At 46.4% G+C, this 20,620-nt stretch overlaps 1 protein-coding gene across 1 annotated transcript in view; it reads right to left on the bottom strand.

The window, feature by feature from the left end:
- Positions 1-2,359: 2,359 nt before the first annotated feature.
- Positions 2,360-20,620, bottom strand: part of unc-45 (unc-45 myosin chaperone) — a 33,394-nt gene continuing 15,133 nt past the window's right edge. Inside the window, exons 15-20 of the mRNA XM_089566031.1 lie at positions 14,905-14,971; positions 13,638-13,751; positions 11,186-11,301; positions 9,249-9,366; positions 6,108-6,254; positions 2,360-2,703 (exon numbers count right to left, since the gene is read on the bottom strand). Of these exons, the coding sequence (XP_089422157.1) occupies positions 2,422-2,703; positions 6,108-6,254; positions 9,249-9,366; positions 11,186-11,301; positions 13,638-13,751; positions 14,905-14,971 (844 nt within the window). The 3' untranslated portion in view covers positions 2,360-2,421. The remainder of the gene's footprint in view (positions 2,704-6,107; positions 6,255-9,248; positions 9,367-11,185; positions 11,302-13,637; positions 13,752-14,904; positions 14,972-20,620) is intronic.

Below are 20,620 nucleotides of genomic sequence, written 5' to 3'. Positions count from 1 at the left end.
GGTACACGGTATGCTAAAGGTGTCTATGTGCGAGAACTTCGTTGACGTCTTCGAGAACGAGATCCATCGTAACACTCGCAAAACGCCGGTGCAAACGTAAGCGAAGCGACTGTAGCGACGGCCGCAATAGCCGATAGATGCCTTCAACGTGCGGCCGGCGGTAGCTTTCTTTTCGGCTGCTGCTAGGCCGCACTGCTGGAAGCCAGAAATCACGGAGTCTGCATCACGTCAAGTCACGTCATGTTTCACGTCACTTAGTCCTCTGTCGTCATAGCCGAATCCCAAGTTTGAATCACAGCGGCGGGAAAAACCTTTTCAACTTCGAATCCAAATTTCTTAGAAATAAATGCATTTTTCGCTGCCGGCCAAGTGGCAACAAAGCCATGACATGCCGAACTATCGGATTTTGCTATAAAAAATATATCAATAGTGCTCTCCTCAGTGTCCCTTTAAGGACCATCAGTTATCTTGCCTTCGTATTACATGCCCTGCCCAAGCCTATTTCTTCCTCTTGATTTCGACTAGGATATCATTAATCTGCGTTTGTTCCGTTACCCACTTCCAGTCCCTTAATGCTACACCTATCATTTTTCTTGCCATAGCTCGCTGCATTGTCCGTTAGCTGAACCCTCTTTGTTAGCCTCGATGTTTCTGCCCCATAGATGAGTACCAGTAAGATTCAGCTGTTTTATCCTGTTTTCTTGAGGGATATTGGTAAACTGCCACTCATGATCTGAGAGAACCTGCCATATTCACTCCACCACATTCTTATTCTTCTAGTTATTTCCCTCTCATGATCCGGATCAGCGTCCACTACCTGCCCTAAGTAGACGCATTCCCTTACCACTTCTAGCACCTCGCTACCAATTGTGAACTGCCGTTCCCTTACAAGAATGTTGAACATTACTTTCGTTTTCTGCATGTTAAGACCCACTGTTCTACTCTGCCTGTCTAACTCGTTGATCATGCTTTGCAGCTCATTTCCTGAGTGACTTAGCAAGGCAATGTCATGAGGGAATCACAAATTACTTAGTTATTCTCCATTAACTATTATCCCCAAGTGTTCCCACTCCAGGGAAATGAACATCTCCTGTAAACAGGTGGTGAATAACATTGGTGAGGTGGTCACTAATGGGAGAGTACTTCCAACAGCAGTTGGTTATTCAATCTACACACACGAGGTGCAGAAATGCTATGTATGGCAGCCACTTCAATATTTTGAATTAAATATTACACCAAACCCCAACCCACACAAAAAAAAAAAAATTAAGGACTTAACTAAGCTAAATATCAAAAACAAAGAATTCAAAAATTTTTAAATCAGCTCTGTATTTATAACTCGACTACCTAACTACAATGTCACGGCTGCCATGCACGTAATAGAATGTAGTGGGACCATGAAGCTGTTGGTAGCATTTTTTTTTCATGCCTCTTAATATAATTTAAGGGTAAATATAACAACAGTAGATCAGCATGGAAGTTACAATGTTCACTGCAATTTCCTTGTTCAATATTTACTCCACCTAGAGGGGCTTCCCTATTACTATTGAATTTGGCTATCACCATTACTGCTTCGCTTCATTGATTCAGCCAGCGTTGCCATTCCATCCAGTGGCCATTCAGGTTAGCCAAGTTGACCGTACTAATCACAAGAGCCCCGATTTGATCCCTACGTCAAGGAATTTTTCAATCGCACGGACTTCAACTGTGTTGATGAAATGTGAAGAGCAAGTGGCACAACTTTTGTTCAGTGGTGTTTCATTGTGAGAATTCTCTCTTTTGAAGGGCATTTTCAGCCTAAAACTGGGCCTAAAGGGAAAGGGGAATCTTCATTAGATTTCAGGGAATTTTGAAAATTAGCAGGAAAATAAGGGAAGTTGTTTGGCTAAAGACATTGCTAGATGGCTCAATAATAGTGTCATGAGTCGTTCAAACGAAGCGGCCAGTGGGAACATTGGAGGACCAGGACCACAGGCGAGCAGGCGCCAGAGACAGGCCAAGCGGTCGCGGTTGGGCTCACGAGCGATTCTCTCCGAGCTTCTTCCTCTTTGCCGTCGATCGGCACCCCGCTGGTTGAGGATCACGTTGAGGAAGTGGAAAATCACAAGTAACACACACGACAATAGTACTTCGCAAATTCCTGCACTATGGACTTTTATTAACCTTGGTGAACAAGTAAGAATTAATGAAACAATATCCTATGGAATAACACAAGAAAAATGCTGAGATTTTCCAAAAAGTGCCGGAAACGGGGATTTTTTTGCGTCTAAGTAAGGGAATTTTTTATTGCTGCATGAAACATCACTGCTTTTGTTGGAAACCTGCTCCACCTTGGAGGACTCCCATGAACAAACCAGACTAAAGTATAAACAAGTTTATTTTCTTGTTTGGCAACATTCACTGCAGCTTCCCAGCCACTAACTACTGAACATCACTAGAAGGCTGTTCAGACTTCTCAATCAATTTCCACTCCTCAGCTTTCTTGAGCGTATCCTGTGCTAATCCGCGAACTTGCTCGCTGCTTGCTGCTCCTTCTATTTGGGTGACGGCAAGAAGAACCTCCAGGATTTTGCTGTCCACAAGTTTCTCGGCCACCTCCCTCGTGGACTGCACAAGGTTACTCAGGATGCAGAGCCCGCGGTGCTGGAGGCCTTCGTCCTTGTGAGCAGCCAGGCCACCAAATATGTCAGCCCAGTCCTGGACCTGCGCATTGTCTTCTCATGTAGCAAGCATGCAGGCCTGTCTCTACGGCCAGGCAGAACAATCAGCTAGTAGATGCTCTTATACATCAAATTTTACCCTAAATAATGAACAAAACTGACATACACACTATCTAGCGCAGAATCACAGTACTTCCCAAAAAGCAAGTGCAGAGGCCACTGCGTAATGTCACACAGTTATGTAATTGCAGAATGTTGAGTTGGGCGAGTTGGTAAAATTCACACTGACTGGACAGTGTAAAAAGATGACAGACATAAAGAAAGGAGGACGCAGGATGAGCGCCAACTCACAACTAAGGCTTTATTCGCGAAACTTGTCATTTATGAAAGGAACATTTAAAGAAAAGCGTAAAAGCCACGACGCTCAAGAATTGCCTAAAAATGCGATCTCTTTGTCAGACAGACAAAGACAGACAGGTTTGCTAAAGCATTTTTGCTGCTCCTTCATGATGTACTTCAACCATTTCCCATGTGGACTGGTCCTGGTGGGTGTACAATATCTGTGCATGACGCAAAAATGCAGTGCACTTTTTTTCTTCTTCATTACTTCGCACCTTTGACAATGAGTCACCAGATGAGACAAGCCGTTCTCTAAATTATTTCTATGCTCTTGCAATTGCTTGTTCAGGCAGCTGTGCATGATGCCACACCATTCCCTTTCCTAACTTTCTTACTTTGTACGTATTGCTAGGCAAGTCTGCTTGAGCTTTATAGGGCCGGAAAGAACTGCACCTACACTATACCTACTTGCTACGTTCTTTAGTCTGTGAGAGACACGATGCAAGTTTGGCAGAAGTATGCAAGTATGGCAGGAGCAACAGGGCAAAAGGCTCAGGTCACAGGCACAGGATTTTGTGACGCATTGCTGTAGGCCGTCACGAAGGGCTCCGGCTGTGGAACTGGTGACCACTGCATCATTCGCCAGATTTCACCTTAGACCACTTCCACTGTGGCAGCAACGCTTGCCTGTGGAGCTTAGAAACAGCGTTTCTCAAGTCATTCACGCACAATGCTCCTCACAAGCTCCCAAAACTCCTCAGCAGGCACTAGTGAGCGGCTGCTACACTAGCCTGACGGACGTACTGAGCATCCTATTCCTGCAAAGAGTGCTCCATGCTCATTGCCTCTTTGGCAAACTCGGCCACAGTTCTTGGAGGGTCACGGACAAGTCCGGGAAACAAATGCTCCATTACACCACGCATCAAGTGGCGTACCTCATTGGCCTCGGGCATAGCAGGGTTGGCCCAACTGAAGAGTTGCCGCATGTCCTTGATGAACATGGCAATGTTCTCATTTGGCTGCTGCAATCTCAAGTGCAGGGCAATTTCAGCCTTCTCCTTTCTCTTGCTGGTACAGAACGTAGCTAACGACTCTCAGTGAAAAGTCTTTTCGTTGATGAAAGAAGCCTCGCGATTTTTAAACTACATCTTGGCCAAGTCCTGCAGTGTGAAGTAGATGTCCCGAACCTTACGCTCACCGCCCCACTCAATGAAGCCTGCCGCACAATCAAAACTGGCCAACCAGTCTTCAATACCTTCACTGACAGTCTTCATACCTGTCACTGTAGAACGATGGCGGCGACAAAGGACGAATGGCAGGACATTTCTGGAATGATGAGTTGTCTGGCTGCCCATAATGGAAGTCATATCCCTTAACAGGTGCTGTCATTCAGACACACTCTGGTTGTAAGCCTCGCAGGCAGCGGCTCACCATGTGAATGGGTGCTGAGTCCACACATCGAGAATCGACTTCAAGGGTGTTTTTGAAGTCAGTGTACATGAGACGCTACCCAGCAGCTCCACCAAATATATCACCGATAAACGGCTGATGTACACAGAGGTGGTTTACTGAAACATGCTGGGGCGCGCAAGGCAGCAGGGAGCTTGGAAGAAGGAAGACAAAAACTGCTAGCCCCTAGCATGACCAAGGCTAGCCAAGTGCCAGATGAAGTCGACAGTTGGACGAAAACTTGTCTGTGTCAGGATAAATCATAACAATGTGAAATTGTAGACGCAGACCAAAAACAAAAACGAGACGTTTTGGACCCTGTACGGGAGCCAAAACATCTGGTTTTTGTTCTTGGTCGGTGTCTACAAATTCACGTTAATACAAGCGCCAGATAATACGAATCGACCACGTGACTACACCACTAGATCGATTAGTAACGTGGCAGTATGATTAGCCAAGTGCCAGGCATGCTGCACCTCTAGACATAGATTGGCCCAGTAACTTCCAACAAACTAGAAATGCCGAACAAAGATGGCAGGTTGTGGAAATGTAAAAACAGCAGCTTTGAAGAGCAGTGGTTCAACCCCCTTCAAAGAATGATATTAAAATCTTGTACCCCCCGCTATCACTTTGCTCTTCTATAATGTGCGAATGATGCCCAAGTTTATAAGTAGAATGCAGCCACACTGTACATTTAGCAAAGTAAAGTACTAATTACCCTATTCTAATGCACCTTCGATTCTAACGTGCACCTGATTTTGATGCTCGAGAAAATTTGAGTGGATCTCTGAAGAGGCATTAATTTCTGTCTGCGCGTTAGTGCTCATCTCTCTCGGACAGTTCTTTTTCACCGTCCATGCTCCACAACGTGTCGTCCACGTCACCGTTCTTTGCAATTAAATTGCCAATTCCCTTGCAATCTAGCTGAACCGTGTCAGATAGGATAGTGCCCCACACCTTGACCAACCATGCTGCCACTTTATCATCTGAAGCAGCATGCTTGAGCCTGTCAATTGGCAGGAATGCATAGGAGCCATTTACTGACTGCCCGCAAGGCATCCAAAAAATTCAGAGGGGCACTTTGTTGGCCTAAAGTGCACTGAGGCGAAAGCCTTTAGCACGGTGTTGCTGCTTGTGTCACTGATGTATGGTTAAGATGTTAATTAAGTATGCAACTGTTTGTGAATCTTAAATGCTGGAGACAATGGAGGGCATTTGGGAGGCATCCGTCTGATTCGACGCCTTTCTGCAAACACTCTCCAGCGTCCTAGACAAGGAGAACTACATATGCATTGGCAGGAAGCAGAGTAGCCATTAGCACGCTCGGCTGCGGAACGGAAGGATGGTGGTTCGAATCCCATCGTGCACAAAAAGTTTTTTTTTCTCGTCTGACTAGAAAAAGCGTGACACCTCGGCTGACAGCCTTCTGTCGACAACGATGAGACATTAAAGGCTTTCGCCTTAATACAATGTTTCACTGGTCTGGGCAGACATCCAGCAGTATGAGTGTCACACTGCTCGGTATTACAACAAGACTGGTACTGCATGCAGTAGTGTGGTAGTGTGATAGTGTAGCACAATGTCTATAATGTCTATAGTGTGGTAGTGTGATAGTGTAGCACTTAGTCATAATGTGGCAGTGAAGGGCAGCTGACTTACCTCAACCACTTTGCGACAGGCTTCAGTGCTGACATACGTAATCATAGCCAGTGCTCCAGCAGCAGCCACGGCTGTGTCATAGTCATCGTCCTCAAGGCACAGTGTCAGGTACTTCACTCGGTCACCCTTCTCGTACACTTTGACAACCTGATGAACATGCCATTATTAGAATCTGCACATCCTAAGCAATCTACTCAGCTCATCACAATCACATCTTTCACATCTCTAAGCTTTTGACCAAAGTCATCATGACACTGCTTTAATGTTATTCCATCTGTGGCAGGCATAGTCTCTGGGAGCATTTCATGGCCCCCAGCTAACTTTAGCCCCACATTAAAATATACTGAGGCACAATAAGAGGAGGCAACTTCAACCACTTTGTTGAAGTAGTTATTCAGACTATTTTTTCTTCAACTGAATAATTTAAATCATTTGAAAAAATCAACTTTTTAGCTATTAATTTCCGACAAAATTTTCCATGCTAAAAAACAGTTAATAGTCAGTTTTAATTTTTATGGGTGCTCTAGATTACTTTTTTTTTTCTGCATTGAAAGGAAAGTGCGCAAAATATGATAAAATCCCGTGTGACCATGCATTTGACCGTGTGACCATGCATGACCTGTCACACCTCCTGTAAAATTGCAACACACTCTCGCGCTGTACAGGGTGGTCCACTCTAAGTGCGAACACGGCTCCGCGTGGCCGCGCTCCGCGGAGCGCCAGCAGATCCGGCGCGTTCGCACATCGCAGCAAAGCCGCGCAGGCGCACAGGGGCCCGGGGGAGGAGCTTCGTGTCGTCTGCTACCAGCAATGCAAGCGAGGTCCGCGCCAGCGCTGTAGCAGACGACACGAAGCTCCTCCCCCGGGCCCCTGTGCGCCTGCGCGGCTTTGCTTCGATGCGCGAACGCGCCGGATCCGCTGGCGCTCCGCGGAGCGCGGCCACGCGGAGCCGTGTTCGCACTTAGAGTGGACCACCCTGTACATTGCACATCGTCGCCTTCATCAACTTCCATCTGAGGTGCAAACTGATAAGGTCATCTTAAGCTGAGTCTAATATCATTGCCTGATGTGCCGACGACCCAGCAAACCAAAACCATGAGCCAATCAGGCTAAACATATGCTTTCAAATGTCTGCTCGGTTTAACTATGTTAAAACCCTGCCATTTTCTCATATTTTATGTGCTTGCTTTTCAACGAGAAAAAAACTCATCTACTGCATACACTATAATGAAAACTGATGAAGCAGACGTTTTTGTAGCGAGAGTTACACTAGGCTGGCAGAAGCACATTTCGCAGTGCTTGGTACAGGACACTACTGCGCATGCGCCGTTACCATGGCAACCAGTACCATGGCAACCATGGTGCCACTCGGACTGTCAATCATAACAAAAGAAAATTGGGGCCTAGGTGGGAATCGAACCCAGGCTGCCGGCGTGCGAGACAGGGACGCTGCCACGCTGCCACGCTGCCACGACACTTTGACATTTGAAGCTGAATAAATAAAGGCGCGTCCAGTGAATGCACAGTTCTTAAAAACATATCTTCCAGATATGTATTAAGGCCTATATGAGTAATTATGAGCATGTTAATTACAGATGCCGCAATCAAGCGAGTACCAAATTTCCTCCGTTTCCGGTAAATTTCCTCCTTGCTTGGCGTGTAGTAGAAGCACCATCATGCGACACCCACTGAAAACCCCTCTCGCAATGTACGGCACTGGCCCAGCAGATGGCGCAGGTGGCGGACCATGCACAGCTTCCACACCAGGTGAAAACGAGGCAAAAAAGGCTACGTGGGAGGCCAGGACGCCCGAAGAACAGGAGAAACGTCTCGCAAAGAGACACCGCCAAAGTGCTGAACGACAACAATGGCTTGGCGCTACCGAAATGTCACGAGACGAAACTGCTTTCGCTAGGTATATCCTGGTCTAGATGAGCTAAGCCACAGCCAATTTATTGGCAAGCTCTGCATTTTGACACTGAAATTTTCGCCAGAAACGCAATAGCTTAAAAGTCATTTTTTTAGTGCACGAGCACTAAGGCTTCCAATCGCAAAAAAACCCGTTGCCTGTTTCTCTACAGCCAGCCAGACCTGCAGAAATAAAATAAACATGGCTGCAACTGTGTTCTGAACCCTTTCCCCGAAAGCTTTCCTGGCCACTCTGCACAGGAGCACTATGCTATCACCGCAATCGATCACCCCACATTTTTAACTGCCACTCTCTCACGCTGTGCATTGCATGCTGTTGTCTTCACCAACTTCCATCCATGCACAATGAATCCAGAACACACCGCAATTGCAATGTTCTCTTAAGGTGCGTCCCAAAATTTTATAGTGCTACCATTAAATAACTGATTTCGACAAACTCTGCCTGAAGCTAGACCTTGAAAACTTAGCCTCGAACCAAAAGCGAAACAAAACGCGACATGCTAGCGCACATACTTCGCATTTGGCCAAGTAAGCTATATCGGCTGTAATTTTTTCTTCTCGTGGATTCCTGCGTGCATAAACTTTAGTGAATGCGTTTATATTGGTCTAACGGTTCAAAACAGTATTGAAATTGAACGAAACACTTACTTATGGGATGGAAAATGAGCGACAGCTTCACCTACCATAGTGAAATACATGTTTTACAAAGCTTGAAATTAAAATTCTGCATGATCATGTTTGATAGTTATTCTGGTGCTTTCGTTTGAAGCGTGCTCACCCATTATTTTTCAATTTGTTTAATTATTCAACTGAACACAATACAAAAATAGTGTAACTGCACCCAATGGTCAACAACAAGGTTGAAGTTGCCTCCACCTATCTTTCAACGGTATATTTTTAACTTTTGGCTAAACTAACTGAGACACCTCATATAAACTGTCATCCAACCAACATTGCTGCAATGTATTCATGTCTCATCATGCTACGCTTATGCAATACAATCGACTCACGACAGTTTGAACTCAAAGGGCATCAAAAATTTGTTCCAATTATGCAGAGCTCAAACTGAAGGAAGCCTTTTTGATACACTTCAATGTTGACGGGACCTAAGAGTCAGTTCAAAATAGAACGGAAGTTTGAATTAAATGACTTTGAAGTAATAACATGCACTATACACAACAAGCAGTGAGTTCAACATGATGGATGGCTTGCCTCTTCGCTTTGCATCAAATTTAGGATGCACTGGACGCCGGCACGCTTCAGCATGACGTGGTCCTCGTAGCAGTAGTTCTCTATTGTGGTGATGCCTCCATCCTTGATCATGCGGGCCCTTTGGGATCAGATCATGGGCGCAGGGTCACAAGCAGCCACCTCATACATGTCACGGCAGAAGTTGGCAGCTTTGCGTCGTTTGACATAGTAGCACTTCAATGCAGTTGTTTGTTATGGCCATATTAAAACACTAAGGCTGGATTCTAAGCATTCGGTTAATCAGGCCTTGCAAAAAAAAAAAAAATTGTAGCCATAGTCAAGGTTGCTTGATGAGACCACTGGAGGAATGCATGCACCTCCTCATAGCCCCCTTTTCCTCCTCACAGCACTCAGCCAATCAGTACACTTTCTCAACTGCTTTTTGTGAACACTTTCTAATTTAGACAGTAAATGCATAGGAGCATTGAAAAGCATTTTCAACCCAACCACAAGCAGTAACGTGCTTTTGTGGCAGTGCTTCCAGGAAGGAAAAAAATGTTTGCCGAGAAATCTGTCATGCAATATGCATACATGAACACTAGCTGCTACAACCATTCAGAATACTGAGGCCCATTACATAAAAGCGAAGTCTGCATCCAAAACCGACCAAAATGGTTTATCTTCAGCTTAATAGATTATTTAATTGATCACACAGCCTAGACAGGAAATCATTTTAGGGCGACCCAACACAGGGGCACCTATAATTCCATTATATGCCCCGCCGCGGTGGCTCAGTGGTTACGGCGCTCGGCTGCTGACCCGAAAGACGCAGGTTCGATCCCGGCCGCGGCGGCTGAATTTCGATGAAGGCGAAATTCTAGAGGCCCGTGTGTGGTGCGATGTCAGTGCACATTAAAGAACCCCAGGTGGTCGAAATTTCCGGAGCCCTTCACAACGGCGTCTCTCATAGCCTAAGTTGCTTTGGGACGTTAAACCCCAATAAACCAAATTCCATTATATGCAAGCAATGCGATACCATTCGAAGGTGTTTATGCCTTTGCGAAAAGTGACTGGTGGAGCTTGCGAGACCTAGGTGAGACCTAGGCTGCTCTTCCCGAGCTGTTGCCGTACACCACCTGCCATGGCTGGCAGGTGATGTCACTGCCTGCCAGCCAATCAGGACTTTTCTGGACAATGCCAAAAAGTCGCCACCGGCTTTTTAACGCAGCAGTGTTAAGGCTCCCGGTCAGCAAAAAATCTGATGGCGGTGACGTTGTGAGCAAAAAATCTCTGGAGAAGCAACCTAGGTGGACCACTTAGGTCACGTGACCTTGTGGCGTCATCACAACCTGCCCACCACATTGTGAGCAAACTGACCACCGTGGCAGGTGGCAGCTAAATAAATGACTGGTCACGAGAGGTTGCTCGGGAAGAGCAAATTGGGTCACGCAAGCCCCACTGTTGGCAGCACCTGCTATAGAAGGGCAGTGGCGCATCGCTTAACCGCTGCACCACTGAGCCAGGAGGGGTATGAGGACTCCCAGGGATCTACGACTGTAAAGTCAAGGGTGACCGATTTCACACATATGGTCAGTAACCCATTCATGCTATCATGTCATACACTTAACGAGTTTTAATGTCCCCCCTCAAATTTTTTGCTTCAAGGAGGTTTCTATGCTATCGCATACAACGCTTCCCTTTGAGTGTCAAGTTTAAAAACAGGAACTGATTTCCACAGCCCACCACCTTAGCCCATCACCACGAAATAATGTGGCAGTTACTACACTGCCACGCAATCAAGCACAAGTACGCAAACTCAGACAGCAACCTGGCAGTTTGGATGCAAGATACAGTGGATAGGAGCGCAGCTGTCGCCAAATGCCAGCAAAAGAGCGCCGGTTTCTTTTCTGCAACCAGTCACGAGATACTAATCAGACAATATGTTAATGTGGGCTCACCTGACACTCTCACTGACCGTTGCAAGGTTTGTGAGTGCCATCAGGGATTCAAAATTCTGCAAAGCTGAGCAATCTGGGTGCAGCAAGGACATCAGAGGCCGGATCACTTCCACAGCCTGTAAAGCAAGCATGACACATGAAAATTTAGATACCACTGCCACTGTGCAAAGCTAACCTGAGGAGAAAAGTTTCATCTTTATCTTTGTCAAAGGTCCAGCCCACAAAATATGCTGTCAAGCCATGTAACAGGGCTCAAATCCCTGGAGGATGAGAAGATACCTTGCCCATGCCCCTACAGAACTCTGCGGTTTCAGGGGTGCTATAGGTTCCCAACACACGGCTCAGTAGCAAGCTCTGTGGGTTGGAAACCAGTCGCATCAGAAGTTAATGACACATAAGCTTCCACGATGTAATCTAATTTCGTTCATGTCCAGGGTATCGAAATTTGGAGGCCTTTATAGTATGTTTGCACATACATGGGGAACTGAAATGCTTTTCAAGGCGCAGTATGCCTTATAAATTCAGCAAGGCCTTACTTCAAAGCACTCTCAGAACTGCGCTCCGTTCACTGCAGATGCCAGTTGCACATGCAACCTTGACCACTGAGAATGCAAATGAAATTAGATCCAGTTATTTGCCATCAACTATTTAAATACTCAAAATAAAAAGCAGCTTAAGTTGGTAGTTTGTACTTTTCAGGCATGAGACACATGTTAATTGTGGCAATTTTGAGACAGCACCAAACTCTTAAACAAACACCACTGTGAAAGCAGTCTATCATCAGATGCAACTAAATTGACAAAAAAAATTTCGCTTCTGAGCCAAGTCTGTCAGATCTCACTTCCCAGACCACTGTTTTACTGACTGACCTATTGGGAACTGACAAATGCTAAGAGGAGCAGACAGTGTAAGTAGAGTACTATACAGCATCACATGAGGGAGAAGACACACTACATGATGATGCCGACACCTAGTTAATGAACCTGTTTGATACCTACTGCAAGCCTGTGCACGACAGCAATATTACCAACGTCCTGGTGTGAGAATTAGATATAGTCGGGTGTTTACATGCAGAAAGTAAACGCAAGAATAAAGCAGCCCCTGTGTACAATGCCAAAAACATCACCTTCAGAAATGACGATGTTGACATGGCCAAAGAATACGCTATGAGGAAAATAACAGGTGAGGACACCTTGAAAATTCTTCTGAACAGGTTTCTGAGTATTGGACTATTGTGGGATACAACTTTAAAAAAAACAGCAGTTGGTAACGGTGCACCATGGTCCACGGTGGCCTATATTATGTTGCTATCACAAGAGTAAACTAAATAAATTTGAAATGTTTTACTATATCAAAAACAAGCTCACGGAATCAACATTCTTGAGCTTACAATTTTTGCTAGTAGTTACCTTGTTGTTAATGTAAGAATAAAAAGCTTTAACAACGCATCACTTTTTTGTCACAGTGGAATCCTGTGAGGCGGTCCTAAATGTGGGTGGAGCTTCACTGCAGACTTGGATTGTATACGAGTATAGTTGCTGGTTCGTTACAGACAATTAGAAAAGCAACACAAGGTATGAAACACGTAAGGAAGTATTGCGGAGACACTGAAAGCTAAAAATTGACACTGGAAACACTGTCTTCAGTGCTTCTGCTAATATCTGCGAGCTGCTGCAGTGGAGCAGCGGTTATGCTGGTCAACTGCTGACCTGAAAGATGCAGGTTCGATACCAGCCACAGCGGTCGCGTTTGATAGAGGCGAAATGCTGGAGGCCCATGTACTGTGCCATGTCAGTGCACAATAAAGAACCCCAGGTGGTCAAAATTATCCGGAGCCCTCCACTGCGCTGTCCCTCATAGCCTGAGTGGCTTTGGGATGTTAAACCCCATAAACCAAACCTAATATCTACTGTGACAACATTCGTTTTGTTTATTGGTTTATTGGGGTTTAACGTCCCAAAGCAACTCAGGCTATGAAGGACGCCGCAGTGAAGGGCTCCGGAAATTTCGACCACCTGGAGTTCTTTAACATGCACTGACATCGCACAGTACACGGGCCTCTAGAATTTCGCCTTCATCGAAATTCGTCCGCCGTGGCCGGGATCAAACCTGCGTCTTTCGGGTCAGCAGCCGAGCGCCGTAACCACTGAGCCACCACGGCGGGGCCTATGATAACATTCATCATGAGATTCGGTAAAAGAGAAAAGCAGAATAATGGCAATACAAAAGCAGCACAAAATGTGCCGTAGCAGTCAATTTCAACAATAATCACCATGCAAAACTGTTTCCTTTTTAAATGACGCTCTGCTGGTTCAAGTAGTAAATCATACATTGAAAGCAGATCAATCCTGTTGTTAACATCAAGACAAGAGTGCAGTTTTCATTCTTGTGCCGACCCTCAATAATACGGCAAACCTGCAGCATCAAAGCCACAAAGCATCTGCTTGCTCACCCTTTGTCCAGGAAACGCAACTTCAGGATTGATGGTGATCCCAAGCCTTGCCAGGGCTTGTGCCGCTATCGCTTTCCCGTTTGCTGTGTTGTCCAGAGCGAGCTTGAGCAGGGCCTGTGCAAAATGTAGCATGCTTAGCAAGAAAATCTGCCACACAATTCATTATGCAGCCAGCCCAGCTATATGATGAAGCAAATTTTTGCACTCGTCATATCCACTGCCAAACATTTTAAGCCAGTTATATGACAATGATATTTACAACACCACATTTCAATTACTAGCACTCACAAGAGCTTCAGAAGAGGTGGAGAGATTACTGTAAAATTCCAAGCAAGCACCCTTTTCTGTGCAAGATCCCCCCCCCTCGAACTTCACTGCTAATTTCGCATTTCCACGACATTACAGGAAAGCCCCCCACTCACCTCCCCGCGCCCTTATCACGCACCACATCCATGCAAAACTAGCCTGCCACATCCAGTCCACGAATCCAATCTAGTCCAATTCTGCTTTGCAGCCCGATCAGCCCAGTCACGATACGCCATTTGTCATTTTGTTTTCGCAGTGTCAGGTCGGCTGTGCATACTACACAGCACTTTAGACAGGAAACAACAGCGCCTACCAAGACTAACACAACGGAAGAATGACGCAGGATAAGCACTTGTCCTGCGTCATTCTTCTATTGTGTTTATCTTTGTAGGCATTATTGTTTCCTGTCTCAAGTACTATGCGCCATCTAGCCCCTTGAATTTCTTCTAAATACCTACAAGTGGCAAAGAAAATCAATGCCATCTAGTGGCATCGAGAAAACGAGAAAACGTGCACCAGGCATCTCGAAACTTCAAGTTCGACCGGAAACAGATACAGGAATGGGACAACAATTTTGACAATTTGCCTCAGCAAAAGTAGGGGAAAGCCAAACTTGGACGAACGGTAAGCAGCAAATCTTTGGCCCAATAAAGTTCATGTTCCTAGAGATAAATAAAAATTTTAAATCCATCTGCACTGCGCACTGTTTTTCTGGCGGGAAAATTTTGTCATCGCCATCTTGAATTCTGGTGCCATTCGGGATAGCCCCCCCCCCCCCCCCTCAATTAGCCAGTAGTTTCAACTTGTGAGGGAAGCTCTTGCTCGGAATATTATGGTAGCCCAAATTTCAGAGTCCTATTGGTAAGGCTTAAAACACGGTAAATGTGCTGAAATTTTCACCTTTCACGCCATATAAGCCACAGATAAACCCACCGAAAAAACATCACTTTGTATATCTCACCTTCGCACCACCTTGCTGAACAACGTAACCACGAAGTTCCTGATGCTCACAAATAGCATTGAATACCCTGAAGAAAAAGACAGACATGACAACTTTGACAAGCATGACAGGTATGACAAATTTTGTGCTGTCTCTCTTCTCTGTTTTCTCCTTGTTTTACCTGTCTCATGCTGTCCACTTCTGATCCAAACAATTTTCACAGAAGGTGCCCAAACTATAGTTGCAAAAGGCAATCAATGCGCCGGCACTGCATAGCTTAAAGGGGCCACAACACCCAATTTCTTGTACGCAAACTGCTTACAGCACCACATTTTCCATATGTCAGATTACAATTTCGCAATACAGCAAACTTCGTTTAAATGTTAAGGCGAACTTGAAGAAACCAGAAAATTTATCCGTGTTATAAGAAGTTTGTCATAAAAAATGACGCTAAGAAAGATATGTGAGCATTCTAGGTGTGTTCAAATATGTGTTACATGATGACAAAGAACAGAAAGGTCTTTCAGCAAGAGAATATTAGCAAATAGAGCATTTATTGCACTATGCATGAAGCCACTGAGCCACTACAGCAGCTCTGTGCAAGCCAATCAATAAGTCAGTAACCACATGCCTTGTTCTGATCTAGGGAGAAGATTTGCATGCGTATTACAAAAGTGTTGCACCATGCGACCTTCACTGTGCTTCAGGAGGGTTGCTGTAGCTGTAGATTCCAGCTATTGTGTTAAAGGTTAATGTGAAGCAAAGCAACACTTCTTTCACAGCAACTTGCGAGTTATTCTGACAAGCCATCTGAGTAGTCATCAACTGCTGCGACGGCTTGTGCCCAAGCCCATGCTTCCATGTGAAAGTGTGCACTACTCATGCAGTTCGTTGGCAGTTAATAGCCAGTACTGCAGATGATTCAGCAGTGGCCATTGGTTTGCGACAACTCACAAAGCAATATGGCAGTCACTGATGGTTGGAGGGTGTCCAGACTCTCAATTTCACTTTCAGATTTTGAAATAAATAGTGGATAGCACATTCAGAAGCTCAAACTTCAAATTCAAACTTCAAACTTCAAAAATGTTCACCACCATGTCACAACTCTTTAAAGTGTCACAATATTTTTTCATGGGCAGATGAGGAGCTTTTATGGGTGCAAAAAGAAACAAAACAACACTTCTCCTCAGTGCAATTCCAATACCTTTTTTCTTCAAACACAGCCTGTGCCATAGATCTTGTTCACACCCCTATGCAGCCCAAATTTCACTTCTGATTCAGCAGAGCAAAAAAAGCATGTCAAACAGAAAGTAAATAAGAGAATACTACTGCCACCACCATGTGCTGCACATCTTGGCATCACTTGGCAGCAAACACTAGAAAGAAGTGGCACCCACTGTGCACCTTGTGCACCACCTATAGGGGTGCCATTGAAAGCCACCTAACAATCGCTTTAGAAAGTAAGCTTGGGAGGGCAGTTGCCGCTGTTCATCTGTTACTACAAGGATAGCGCACTTGCGGCTGTGATTTTTCATTTTTCTCCGGTCCCCGCCAATTTCTTCTGCTGTGGAGTGCAGCAGAAAAGGTGCACCCTTGTGAAAACTGAGCATGTGTAAGAAGCAGCCATCAGGGAGAACCCAATCTATATACGCTCCAGGTGCTCCCCACCGACAAGCCTAAAATAGCTAGCTACAATGTGGTGTGCCGATCTCCTTGTTTAATTTGCTTCAAAACAACTAATTCACCACCTCGGTAGTCAAATTCACTGTTCTTTCATTCATCTTTATTTTACTGTCTTCTATTAGCCCTAAGTCAGCACTTAAAGCACCTTCAACATGAATGTTGTCTCACACCTTCCCAATGAGAACTGTTGTGCCACCCGCTACACAACATCAGCATGACATACCGCATTAACAATACACACTTTCACATGGAAGAGCAGCTTTTAGTGCAAGGCACTGAAACTCAGCTGGCTTGTCCCCTGCTCCAAATTCACCTTCCTATATTGTTCTATCAGCAGAGGCTGCTAAAAGTTTTCTTTTGGAGTGCACAGTTCTGCCAGAAAACTGCCACAGCATCAGCCACCTCTGCATACAGAACCCTCTCGTGCCAGTGACACATTGCACTGCAAGTACAACCCTAAATGGATGAAACAAGAAAATGCGAGCGCTTGGGATTCAGAAAAATTCAGCACCTGATAAAGTGCAAATGCTTTGGTAGACAGCCAAAAATACCGAGTGAAAACACTCTGAAAAAACATCACAAGCGTATACCGTGCCGCTTGGAGCACTACGTTTCAGTCATTGACCCCTGAACCCCATGACCGTCCAGCCCATTTTTACTCTGCACTTGACACCTATGAAAAGTACCGCAACAAAATAGAACGTTGTACTGCATAAATGAAGCCTTAACAGCAATACGCAGTGATCAACCAATTTCCTATAGCTAAACACGAGTGAGAGTGAATGTGTCACAATTAATGATACCATGATGATCGCCTTAAATATTTTTTTACATCACAAAAGTGAAAACTGAAGGGGGAAGCTACGGCTGAAAGGTATGACGAGATGGAGTTAATGGGTTACTGTCCATATACGCGGAATTGCTCATTCTCTGCCTTGCATTCATAGATCCCTGGGTGTCCCCATACCACTCCTGGCATGGTGGTGCAGTGTATAAGCGATGCACTACTGCTCTGCGATGCCAATCATTAATTTCACCAATCATTAATTTTAGTGACCAATCATTAATTTAATTAATAGCCGCCTGCTGCGGTGACCAGCCTGCTCACAATCCAGTGGGCAGGTTTCTACCTGCAAGCTCGGTTGGTTTTCTGGGAACTTATTGTGGAGTTTTCGCTCTTGGCCAATGATGCCGATGCTGGCTTTTCTGCAACACGGGCCCCTAACACTATCGCATTAAAGGTGTAAAAGAAACATATCAAGGTAAAACATAATCAAACTAAGCTACCCCCGTTGTGTTGATGGCCGAACTGGAAAGTAGTAGACTCACATTGCTGCAGCAAGTTTTGTGAGTGTTAGACTACCCAACTAGAAAGAAACTTCCTTTTTTGTATAAAAAAAAAAAGCTTCCATCAGTGCATCAGCAATCGACATTACTTATATCACAACACAAATGCCAAGACAATAAATTCGCGATGAGACAACAGCACAGCAATGTACGGCAAGTGGCCACCTCCCCTCCTGAATGTACTTCGCAAACCCACCTCGGCGCGCCAATCGCTTTGCATGTTGCCTATTCATAGTGTTACTGGGCAGGCATAGAAAGTATACTGGAGCCTATGCCACAGCTTTGGAGGAGGCCATAATGTTTCAGTCTATTTATTGATACTGAAGCGGGTAGACGACGAAGACGACCAAGAGCGTGGGAAGAGTAGAAGACGACGACGAAGTTCGGACTGTGTTCTCGGTGCTGCTCGCAGCTGTTCTTTTCTATTTGTAAATATTTGTAAATATATTCTCTCCCGCAACATATTTGGTGGAGGTGCGGCTTTCCCCTACGTCTACCGACGACGGAGCTCCGCAGCGGCCGCCAGTTGCCTTCACTCATCATGACCCAAGACGCCTCCCAGCAATCCTCAGCCCCGGCCATGACATCACTCGTTCTTTCTCCCCCTCGTGACCCTGGGACATTTTCTGGTACCGACAACACTGACGTCGACGACTGGATCAACACGTACGAGCGAGTGAGTACCTACAACCGCTGGGATCCGACCCTTATGCTCGCAAATGTAATATTCTATCTAAAAGACACCGCCCGGGTCTGGTATGAGACCCACGAAGACAATCTAACGAGCTGGGACGTGTGCAAAGAGAAACTCCGCGAATTGTTTGGACGGCCGCTCGGCCGAACGCTTGCCGCTAAGAAGGACCTCGCCTCCCGAGCTCAAACATCTACGGAGTCCTATGTGTCGTACATTCAAGATGTGCTGGCCCTCTGTCACAAAGTTGACGCCAACATGCCCGAGTCTGAAAAAGTCGGCCACGTGTTGAAGGGAATCGCCGACGATGCCTTCAACTTGCTCGTATACAAGAGCTGCACTACAGTCGACGGAATTATTAAGGAATGTCGACGCTTCGAGGAAGCCAAAAGCAGGCGTATTAGCCAGCCGTACACACGCCTCCCCAACACGGCTGCGACTTCTTCATGTGAAGACCTGCGACACCGGGAAACTCCAGCGCCCCCAGAAAATGTGACCCGCATCATCCGACGCGAGCTCGAAGCTATGTCCCCTGCCCCCCCTGCATCTACATGATGGCGACAACCGCTTGCCTACCATCTCTCTGGTACAAGCTGTCGTCCGCCAAGAGCTTGCCAACCTTGGTTTCCAGCCCGTCAGCCCTGTACGGTCTTCACCACCACCCGAAATCACTGCGATTGCTCCTGGACCACCTTCGTACTTCTCTCCACGTCGCCGAAACCCTAACGACTGGCGGACAGCCGACGACAGGCCCATTTGTTTCCATTGCCACCGCATTGGCCACATCTCCCGCCACTGTCGAAATTATTGGTCCCGTCGCAGCACATACCGTCCTCTCAGCTCCCACCGCGACGACGAACAGCCCAGCCACTACATGCCCCCTCCAGCCCAGCACAGTGCTACAGTCGACGGCCAGATTCCCCGCTCCAGCCGCTCCCCGTCCCCCCTGCGTCGACAGTCTCGTTCGCCCCAACGCTGTCGCTCCTCTCCTGGCCCCTACGGACGCTCGCAAGCGGAAAACTAGACGCTGCAGTGTCTGGAGGTGATGCTGCAGTACAGCCCCAGTCCCAAAATCCTCGATTAGCCCTTCGCGCACACCATAATTTGCTCGCCATTCATGTCGATGGAGTGCCTGTGAGAGCTCTGATCGATACAGGCGCGCACGTATCCGTCATGAGTTCAGCCCTACGACGCCGCCTCCGAAAAGTACTGACCCCTGCACCCAAAGCCGTTCTCCGCGTTGCCGACAGCGGAACGCCTCATGTTGTTGGACTATGCACAGCCCGTGTGACTATATCCGGCCGCCATACATCCGTTCTGTTCTCTGTTCTGGACCAGTGCCCTCATGAAGTCATTCTTGGCCTCGATTTCCTGTCTGAGCATTCAGCCCTCATTGACTGCGCCACTAATGTTGTTCAGCTTGACCTTCCTCTTTCTGCTGAGTCGCCGTCCCCAGTTATACACCGCCTTTGTGCTGTCGACTTTGTCCGTCTACCGCCTCAAGCCTCAACTTACATTTCTTTCTCATCTGTTCCCCCTGTACCTGATGGTCACTACGTAGTCACTGCGGAACTTGACGTCGCCCTGACGCGCAGCATTGCGCTTCCACACACTGTATTTACAATGTCGGCCAACCGAGCGTACCTTCCGGTCCTGAACTTTGGTTCATCCATCCAACCGCTACCGCAAGGCATCTCACTCGCCACGCTGTGCCCTGCTGCCGAATGTGTGATATCAGTGGTGGACAGCTGCTTACCTTCCACTCAGCAATGCCGGTTGCCTGCGGCCCCATCAACAGCGAACCCAACGGACGACTACGCCGACATGATCGCTTCTGACCTACCGCCGATGCAAGCTCGTGATCTTAGGTGCCTCTTATCATCTTTCCGCAACATCTTCAACTTTGATAGCCGTGTTTTGGCTCGGACCTCTGTGGTGACGCATCACATAAACACCGGTGATTCCACTCCTCTCCGCAGACGTCCGTACCAAGTGTCCAGCGCCGAACGCACCGTC

Source organism: Amblyomma mixtum, chromosome 1 (genome assembly GCF_055824585.1).
Source record: "Amblyomma mixtum isolate Tamu chromosome 1, ASM5582458v1, whole genome shotgun sequence".
In the NCBI taxonomy this organism is placed as follows: Eukaryota; Metazoa; Arthropoda; class Arachnida; order Ixodida; family Ixodidae; genus Amblyomma; species Amblyomma mixtum.
This window is presented reverse-complemented; position numbering and strand designations above follow the sequence as displayed.